The 11,008-nt window shown below is 36.0% G+C and overlaps 1 protein-coding gene across 1 annotated transcript in view; it reads right to left on the bottom strand.

The window, feature by feature from the left end:
* Positions 1-1,218: 1,218 nt before the first annotated feature.
* The window catches only part of LOC132111639 (rho GTPase-activating protein 5-like), a 31,267-nt gene continuing 21,477 nt past the window's right edge, over positions 1,219-11,008 (bottom strand). The window contains exons 3-6 of the mRNA XM_059519138.1: positions 6,420-6,497; positions 5,086-5,217; positions 3,141-3,246; positions 1,219-2,952 (exon numbers count right to left, since the gene is read on the bottom strand). Of these exons, the coding sequence (XP_059375121.1) occupies positions 2,637-2,952; positions 3,141-3,246; positions 5,086-5,217; positions 6,420-6,497 (632 nt within the window). The 3' untranslated portion in view covers positions 1,219-2,636. The remainder of the gene's footprint in view (positions 2,953-3,140; positions 3,247-5,085; positions 5,218-6,419; positions 6,498-11,008) is intronic.

Here is an 11,008-nt window from a genome sequence, read left to right as displayed (position 1 = left end):
CTATATTCCAAATCTGTAGCCATATGTTGAGCTAAATGGGAACTGACAGAAATTTAATAATTTAAGTTCACTTTCATTGTATGGAAAAAAAGCAGCTTGAATATTCCCATGTCATGCAGGTATCAAAAGACATATGGGAGAATACATTCTGAGTCTGACAGATTTTCAATTTTTGGGTGAACTAATTCTATATAATATTAGTTTATATAGGCACTTTTCCCTTATCGTTATCTGTTAAATTATTAGGCCCATTTATCTTGCAATGTGCAAAATCTTTACTGACACTCAAAGGCAAATTTTAAAGTGGTTTTGCTGGCCTCAGATTTCACGAGACTTCCACATGTAGCCAAGAAGAACTATATGATTTGTTAGTCTTCACACAAGATAAAGTGAGCTGATGTATTTGGGTTAGAGAGCAAGAAAATTCCCCTTTCACTGAATGCGACCGGTTTTAATTCTCACCTGGGATGGCAAAACTTTCAGAAGCTGACTTCCTTCCAGAAATGTAGAATTTTCGATCATACATAAGCTCACTTTTGTGTCCTTGCGGCTAATTGTGTTAGCATATTTGCTACAAAACATAGACACCTAGGGATTGTACCTAATATTGTTAACAAAGCAAATAAAGCGCAGTACCGCACACTGTTGGGTTGTGTAGTTCATATCTTGAGCCGGAAGGTGGCGCACCTCAGTCACAGGACTGCAGTAGCAAACCTTGCAGAAAGGGTTGCCAAGAACTGAGCTACTTTAAACTTACCCGAGGTTACATGTTTGACATATTACATAAATTATATTTGACTATGACATGCTTGTATGTAAATATTTTTGGATACTCAATTTTTAACTTATAAAGAGCCTGTCTGCAGAAATGTATGACAAGGACCAAGAAAAATAAAAATGGCATCAGAACAAATAGTAAAAAATGTAATTTTCAAATAGCTGAAATGATTGTCTACACTAGCGTACTAAAATTTATAAAAACAGACCATCCATTATTACTACTGCGTATAATACTTATCAGTAACTAAAATATGTATTTTATTTATGGGATATTTTAAGTTTCGGTATTTTATTTGAAATAAAACTAGCTAGTTTTGATTGGCCATTAAAAGGGTTCTGTTGCGTAAATCTGGCAACCTTGTCTACAGGGGACAAATAATTGTTTCTTCATAATGCTGTGACGGATCACGCAAGCGGAAAAATAACATCAGGCAAACATCATTTGTCAAAATCATTTATTTACTATAATACATAGCAGATGATGTTAAAATATTTAGTTTGTACATCATATGAGACAGTCATATGAACATAATGTTGCTCTTTTCTTTTAATCTACACTAAATGGGATCCTAGCAGCTGCACACTTACCCTATTGAGCCCTTTCCTCCGTTTTAGTGAGTCAATTAAGATAAATCTTGTCATTTTTGTTCCCATCCATTCACATACAAGCTCCTGTATCACAACTAAACACCTTTGATTTGTGCTGTAGTCCACACAAAGACTGCAAGCTTTCTAAACAGCATCTTTTACAGTGGAACAAAATTCAGTACCATCTAACAAAACAAACGTTTTATTCATATAGGGAATTAAGTACAGTCAATGGATCTAACCCCAAATTTTTATACATTATACCACAAAGAAATCTGATTATAAGTTTTACAAGATTATTCAGAGCTCAAGTACCCCATGATTTTTATTTTGCCAGCCATCAAACGATGCCAACATATATCTATACATAGATTTATTTATATTTTCCTATTGTAGGGAAACAATTAAAGCCAAAATATAATGAGTGGAACTATGGCATGACACAAACGAACGAATATAACAATTTTACCCCAGTTTAATGTTCCCTCAAACAAGTTCGAATTAAAAACAAAACAATAAAAAAAGTCTTGCATAAAAACAGTTAAGCATTTTTTCTCTCTCTTTCAGCTATTACAAGTGGCAAAGAACATGCAAATTCAGTTTAAGAAATAAATCAACAGAGACCATAGAAATTTTGGAGGTGGTCTGCAGAAAACAAAATGAACGAACATGAAACGAAACTGAGATAGCCGGGCGTCTTCTGAAGCCTGGATCTCTGAGATGTGCCGAACGGTTGCAGTGGGCTGCTTCCCTTTCTGTGGTTTCCAGAGTACGCGGGGCTCCCAGTTCAAAGTCTGTAGGACAAAGTGCATCCTAGGCAGGTGCCCCTGATTTTATAAACTCAAATTACTTCATTCCCAAACACCGTGGGATACCACCACCCCAACTACAACTGCTGCCTTTAAGATAAAAATAATCCTAAAAATATATCTTTAGTCCATTGTAAAATAAAAAGGGGACGAACACAAGCAGAAAAATGGCACATTTTGCCATTATGGCAAGCCGTGCATGTGGTGGTTTTGGTGAGTGACCGACAGCTTCATTGTCTTTCAAAACAAAACCAAAAAAAAGTTTCATAAATATATCTTTCTTATGTTTGCCATGTTTGAAATTAGTCAATGTGCACATTTACTAGGTCAAACTGACATAACCATTATCTTTACAGTTTTATTCAGCCTCTCATTCAGATTGGCTGAGGAACAGAACAGGGGAAAAATTATTTTAAGAGGCTTATACGCACACCTACAAGCCAAATGGGAGTAGAGGGTCTATATGAGGGGTTCGGGGGGCAGCGGGTGCTGGATCTGCTGTGGTTGGAGAGGAGGAGGGAGCTGCAGGGCCAGCAGGGACTCTAAGCCATGGCCGTGTGGAGGAGGCGTCCCCTCGGCACTGGACGGCTCTGTGATTTCACCACCATAGAAGAAATACTGGCACTGCTGGATGAAGGTCTCGATGACGGACTGGTTGAGTTTGGTGGTGGACAGTGTGTCCTTGTTCTCAAAATCTGGCCTCATGAGTGTGGGCCAGAAACAAATGGACAGATTGTCAGCCGTCATCAACGTGGTCTTACTTTGCTGACTTACCCTGGTGGAGAAAGTTTTAAAAAGTATTCTTGAGAAGTATTTTTAAGTATATTTTTTCTCAAACTACACATTACATAATATTTTCATAATGAAAAAGCTGGGAATCAAGCTCTATATAAATAGAGATGCCTGGGATACATTATTATTAACAGGATTTTAACAAAGATTATTTATTTCTACAAGCTTTACCTGTTGAGGTGAGTGATGACATATTTGAAAACGTCATAATTCACAGGAGGAAATTTCCGCACTATTTCCTTCAGCACTTGCAGTCTCTCATAATGATCTACAATTTCTGGAGAAAGACATTTAACAAACTCATCAGACAGAGAAGTGAGGAAATATTTAGACTTTGATGTATTTATTAATACTCCCTGATTAATACCTGTTATGGTTTATTTTGTGATAATAACTGGCTATTTGTACATTATTACACATCATTACACACCTACTAAATAAAAATAAAATGGACATGACGAGTTTATCAAGTGAGAAAGAGTGATACAAAAGACTTTAAACTAGCAAAACATAATAATTTCTTCTATTTTTAATGCTTGTTTACACTTATGTCATCTAACACTCACATAAAATGTATCTTTATACACACTAGTCATTTAATAACTCTCTTAAATGTAATATTTAGTGGCCTTAAAAATGAACATCCATTTTTACTATACATTAAAATGCAGTGATGCATAAGTTCACTTTATTTTAAATGACGAATTTAACATTTTGTTATCGGTCAGAATTTCAATATCTGAGCATCCCTATATATTGCACAAAAGCACTCAACTGCAGATTACCAAAACTGACCAATCAGAATCAAGGATTCAGACCAACGTGCAGTCAGTTCAACAAGGACTGAGTATTGAAAACTTAAAAATCTAAAAGCACATAAATACAGACTTTATCTTTTCCAGCAGAAAGACAATTGGAAATTTACATTTGTGTCTTACTCATCATCAAAAAGAGATTTCTGTATAAGAACAACCGCCTGGCCAAAAAACTGCAAGGGGAGGGAAGAGATAAAGTGAAATATCAGTACATTCAAAAAGAAAAGCATCCCAGCATTTAATGTCATTTATCTACAGCAGTGTGGATCAGAAATAACGAGGAGTACATCACAGGGGGCCCTGGATTAGATTCAGCACTCGGAAGCATCAAACGGAAATGCAGATGCATTTAAATGACTTCTCAGCTACCTTGGGCTGGGATTAAACGTTGTGCTGATGGGATTAATATTGAACCTAGTTGAAAATGGAAATCGAGTACAGACGGAAAATAAAAAAAAACCTTGACTCAGGCTGTTGAAACGGTGAAGTAACATGGGCAAGTCGCTACTTGTTCTCATAGTTGTAGCAGACACACTTCCTGTCTCTTTTGTAGCCGCAGCCTGTATTGATACAACGGATGAATGCTGTGTCACTAACCCTGCCTCATTTTGCCTCGACACTGCCACCCACCTGCTGTTTGTGAAGACTGAAGTTTATATGAGAGGCTGGGGTCAGACACATGACTACAGATTTCAGTTTGATGGCTTATACCTATATAATATATAAAACATATAATACAGCTGCTAACACAGATCTTCAGCCATTTTGTCCAATTTCTTCACTCCTTATGAGAAATATTTGTTTGTCATAATTGACAGAGTGGTTGAACTAGGTATTGCAGTCCAAATTCAAAATACTGGAGAGGTTTTTTTTTCCATCAGGTTGCCAGATTGCAACTTGACAATGAATGACATGAAATATGCAGTGTTTTCCAGAATTTTCTGTGCAGAAATACAATTGGGTAAACTGACACTGGGAGGGTTTCACGAGCCTAAACAGAGACTGACATTCTAGCCCGGAACGTACATTGATAAAGGAGAATAGATAAACAAATGTTAAATTAGCATGTTTCTTAAATATCTGCAAACATATTATGGTGTTTTTATGCTTTAGTAGAGTCAAAAATTACATAAAGCATCTTTAAGGTAAGATAAAGCCATTTAATGCCTTACTCAGCAGAAACTGTCAGCTTAAAGTCTTAAATAAAACAATCGGTAACTAATAAAATGGAATGTTCGTCTGTTACCAAAAATCTCAGCCAAAGAGCAAGCACTTGAGAATCTGAATGAATTGATACTTACTGGCTGCTTCAACTAGCTCTGGGTGGAGAGAATACGGTATGAGGGGGTCGGGGAGATCGGCAAAGAAGGCCTTCAGGGCCCCAGCCACGGCATTCACAGCTACATCCATCACTATCAGGTCAACACTGTGGTCTGAGAGAAGAAGGAAAATAGTGTGAGCTTGCATAAGCATCCAGCTCTCTTTGTCAGTGCTGATAAAGCCACTAAAACACATTTAATGGAATTAAGCAGAACAAAAGGAAAACTATGGAGAAAGGGAAAATAAAGAGGAATGGGAGAGGATGGGGAGGAGAAAGAGAGGCTGTAAGGAGAAATGACAGCTGTCAGACTAGATCTCTTCGCAAAGACACTGAATGAACACAAGAAAGGGGAAAAGCACCCAATTCACAGTATTGTGAGGATGGAGAAGAGAAAAAGAGAGGGAGACTAATGGCTTCGGGCCAGCAGGCAGACTGATGCCTCTAGTAGCTCTTTTGGGCAAACGATGGCTCACTGGGTGTATAATCTGGTCACTCGGCTGAAGATTTTCCACCCACTCATCTCTCAACTCAACAAAATAAAAATGTATATCCTCTGTAATAGTAGAGCAGTATGATAGTATTTACAGATGAGAGTGGCGGGGAAACAGCAATACTAAATAATAATAATGAAACGCATTGCAAATTTGTCAAAATAAGGAAAAACCTATGAGTTTTGTTAGGCACAGCAATTTTTCTTTCTTTTTTTTTTTTAGGCTGTTGTTTTTTTTAACTCAAGTGTTACATAATGGGCTAAAATCCGCTTTTGAATGGATGCCAGGCTTCATTTGTCATGAATAATCTTATCATTTGGTTCCTGTCCATCTAGCTACAAATAAAAAGAAAAAGACAAAACCAGCAAATGAAGTAAAAGACTGAATTCACTGCAATATCCAAAATAGTCACGGTTATTTAATAGAATACATTTTTCAATTAATTTTTTGAAAATAAATAACTACATTGTAATACAGACCATTATAGTGAAATAAATTGTGTCATGGAATAAATTTTAGTCAGACTGCCCACCACTAGCCTGTAACTGCCTCAATATATTGTCATCGTAGTGATGATTTAATTCTGAGCTTTAAAATGAGAATATAACAGATCACTTTTATGTATCACAAGGAGATTTAAGCTAAAAATGTCCCGCATAAGCTAATAACTAGTACGAATCACAGCTTGATGGAGGCCTGCAGGCATCACGCCAGTCAGAAGCCACAAATGTCAAGTTTGTTTTTACAGGAATGGTCCATTTACAGTGTGACAGATCATAATCATAATAATTTCCCACAGAGCCTACTTAAAATCAGTATGTACCCTGGTCGAATTGTTTCTGAATGTTGTCTTGATCCGTCTTGTTTCCACTCACTCGATAAAGGCCCTCTGTGGTAAGACCTGCAAATTAAGAGCGACACTTCATTAAAATCAATCCCATAAAGGTTATGTGACAAAATCTCAGTGGAACAAAGCAGGAAGTGCTCTAAAAAAACAGATAATGCTTGAAGCAGCCATATAAAAGGATGCACAAATGAACAAAAGGTGTCAGTTTCACAGTTTCTTAGTGAACATGAAATGAATACAAACAAAGTAACAGTAGATGATGAAAATGTAAAGATACAAAAATTAATTCAGGCATTTACATAATTGACAATTAAATAAAAGTTTATTTTAGTTAATTGTTTGTGGGTATCTTACTCCAGATACTCTGGTTTTAAAATGTATGCTTATTGAGATTATGTGCTGCTTCTTAACTTGAACTGTAGGAAAAATTAACTCTATGGTTAGGGTTAGGTTATATGGTTATTTTTATAATTAAGTAATTTACACATAATAAATAAAACATAGTAAATCAAAAACAATAGAAAAAGTATTTCTCAAACATAAAATACATTTGATATAAAAAACACATAATTAGACAAACTAATTTTCCAATAATAAAAAAAATAAAATCACAATAAATCATAAAAACAATTTACGATTTTAATTTGACACATAATTAAAAAAAAAAAATTTTAAATCACAAAAATCGTAATTTACTTTAAAATAAATACAGACACAAGGACCTAAAGTACTGAATCAAAATCATTGTGATATCAATATACAATCCCTATACTATAGTACTATAGTTTGCCATTTATTTCAAGAAAGAGATCCATCTATTTGCACTGTGGTGTTGTTCTTAGTACTTTTGCTGCTGTATCCATTGGAGTACATAATACGACAGTTTGTTGTTGTGAGGTAAGAAAGCATCTGCCAAAACAGTACATGTTTGTGTCACATCCGCAGACATGCTGTCATTACAGAGGAGCAAATCTTCCTCAGAAGACCAAATATTACTGACTGCAGTAAAGTTATAGATCTATACAGCCTTCCCACATCACAGAACAGCTCTTTTTCTACAGCCTTCGCTCAAATATTTAAAATCATGCACTCAACCCATTAAACCGGGCCACTCCAGATGGATGAGTGGACATGCGAGCTGATCTCACAGAGAGAAAAAGTAGTCAAAAAATGCAGGTAATTCAGCAGAATTCAACCCACACTTCACCATTCCCTTACAGATATAATGCTGCGTGTATCACTTTATTTTCATTATGTCTTATCTACTAAAGGCCATTTATCAAGCTAAAGATAGCTCTGTGAAGCCATGACCTTGTGCAGCTCCGCAGTGCTGATGCACAACACAGGGCCCCCACAGTCACTTCCAACGCCTTGTGGGCTGCTAACTGCTACAAAGTAAAAACTGCTGTGCATTTTTGAAATGCTCACACATGTCACAGCCGGTCCCTCCTCCAGAGCCGTGGGAGGCTACACAGAGGAGCCGGCTTAACTCACCACCTTGTTCACGGAAGGTGTGTAGTGACGAATGTGGGTGGTTTATTACTTCCTGGGTAAATCACCTGTTTCCCTACAAATGGGTCAAAAGAATTCAAGCATGATGGGTGTACCACATAACGATTATTGATCATGGACGATTCAAATCTCCACAATCTTAGTATCGTGCTACAGCACACATTCTATCGGTTTCGTTTCCAGTGCAATAAACATTCACACCAAATGCTAATTCAGTGGTAGAGTTACACTCACAGGACACTGCACTTCACAATCACAAAAGTAGATTATTTGCAGGTGCTTTAAAGTCTTGCCAGTTAAACATTTCATTCGTATGGTGATCTGACATGCCCAAATCCAGCAGAAAGTGGCAGTAATGGAGCGATACTGATACTGAATATCGAATCAGTGCACCCCTAGCATTTACTACACAGAGCCGTAGTTCACAGACAATCTATGCAAACAGCTTTCATAATCACAGAATGATTTCTGCTATTTATAACTCGATTTTGCGTAGCTTGTAAGTGAACTACGGCTTTGTGTAAGTAAATGCTGCTCCATCTGAAAGCATGTGCTGGAGATTTACTGCTAATCACAGAAACGGCTTTACTTACAAGATCCATATGATAAAATCGCATTTAATTAATCGTGCAACCCTAATTCTGTGGTACCTAAAAAAAATAATTTGTTGCCTAATTCTTGTAGGAGCCAATGGCTCCTTAATTTATTTTTTTGTCTGGAGCCCTGCCTTTAAGCTCAGAGTTTCCGAGTTTGGGGTCAATGAGAAATTAATAGTACATTTGTTGTGTTTTTGTTTTTCTAAATTGTAATTTACAAAATACCAGTTTTGTACAATTACAACAGAATAACAATTAAATTTATAGAATATATATAGTATATAAAAAAAATTGAATAAAAACATTACGCAAAACACCCAATGTTACATTTTTTTGAGTTTTATGGTGAAAAGGTGCATTGAGATCTGACTTCGTAATTATGACTTCACCACACATAAATACATAAATAATAAAAACTTCCCAAGAGAACTCTAACGCACCAATAACCTTGGTGTCCAACAGCTTGCAGCCATTAAAGTAAAATCAGTCAGCACATGGATTTCAGACATGGTGATCTTTAGTCAAATGCTGTGAGGAAAGTCAATGTCAAAATTGTAAAAAGAAAAAAAAAAAAAAGAAAAACCCGTAACAGGAAACCAGACTAAGGGAAGTGATCTTAATTTGGAGCATGTCTATTGTCCCCTCTATGCTTCCCATCCACCACTGGACTTTATCTGCACCTCCTCATCAGCAGATTAGCATCTCGCTCAACCTCAGAGGCAACAAAAGGCCACCATTATACAAGAAATCACAGGCATTGCCGTAGCACAGAAAATGTTAAAATAGAGCCCATATGCAACAACAGACTATAAATCAAATCAGGTTCTCATACAAAATCCTAGAAATCACAATAGAACACAGATTTCTCAGTAAAGCTTTAGTACTTCTCTTTTAACAGAGGTAATTTTGAATTTGGTTTGAAGTGATGCCAGCTGACATACACGAAAGGTCAGCATAAAACCTGCCATTATGAGCACTGCTGTTTTAGCTCTTGATGAAGGGTTTACACAACTGGAAGTGGACAATATCACACAAAAAGTGCACTTCACACAGATTCTGAATGTCTGATGCTTCATTAGAGGAACTAAAACGGCATGTTCTTGAGTATTTGTTTTCACAACGAGCATTAAGCCCTGTTCATAGTAAAAGCTGAAGGAAGTCATTCATTGTCAGTGAGTGTTGGTGATTTCAAAGGGACATAAGCAACAGTGACCATTAGAGACCAGCAAGCATGTCCAGACACTTAAGGTTAAATCCAGTTTAAACTTTATGCAAATGAGCAATTTTACAATACAAGGACTACCACTAGAGTGCAACAGTGCCTACTGTGAAAGTCTTTTCCCCATTCATTTTCTCCATGGGAATTTTTAAACAAATCAACAATGACAAGTTCTAAGCCTTAAACCAAAAAGGTACAAAGGTAAAAGACCATGACACACTGCATATGATGTAATAAATAAAAGTCTATAAAACGCATACAGTAGTTTTACATTACACCATATATATATATATATATATATATATATATATATATATATATATATATATATATATATATATATTGTTTACAAGTTTAAAATACAATAAAGTTTAAATCATAAACTAGATTAAAATAAACTTTACGGTATACTAAGTGTGGGGTCTTGTAAGAATTTAATTTTTTAGCATCATCACTCCATTCTAATATGCTGATTTGATGCTTTAGAAACATCAGTGTTGAAAACTGCTTAATATTTGTGTGGTACTGTGAAGTTCAGCAGTGAAAATTTCAACAGCTTTCATTTGAAATAGAATTTTATATCTGCAAAGTCTTTGCAGCCACATTGGATCAATCAAAATAAACTTGATGAATAATAAAAAAAAAAAAGATTAATTTCCTCTCATATTGATCCTCAACCCTTACTGTAAGCTGTTCAGAAAATGAATTGTAGAGAAACATCAACTGAAGTCTTCTGCCATGAATCTCATTTCTATGGCAACAGCATATTCTTTCATTGGTGGATCCGAGTGTTGCAGGATTGTGGGTTGCACAGTTCTTTACTACTACACAATGACTTTTATAAAGGTTAATTTATTTGTGTTTTCTACAGAAGCATATCCAATTATTTAACAAACTTTTTTAGTTTCATCCTAAAGATCTATTTCTCCATGGAGAAAGTGAATGTGATGTGATATTTACTTCCAGAACCCGACTGTTTCACTCTATAGGAATGAAGGCAGTGAGGGCCCACATTAGTGTTGGGTGATATGCTCCATAGTCCTATCATCAGTCTGCGAGATCATCGATACATGATACTATCCTCCATCTAGCCCACATCATCCATCTATGTGAGATACTGTAGTTGAGTGTAACAAAGATGGAAAGTTAATGTGTTACAGTTAGGGCTGGGCGATATATCGAATATTAGCAATAATATCGGAATAATTTTGACAACGATGTACAATTTGAATATATCG

Source organism: Carassius carassius, chromosome 31 (genome assembly GCF_963082965.1).
Source record: "Carassius carassius chromosome 31, fCarCar2.1, whole genome shotgun sequence".
Classification (NCBI taxonomy): Eukaryota; Metazoa; Chordata; class Actinopteri; order Cypriniformes; family Cyprinidae; genus Carassius; species Carassius carassius.
This window is presented reverse-complemented; position numbering and strand designations above follow the sequence as displayed.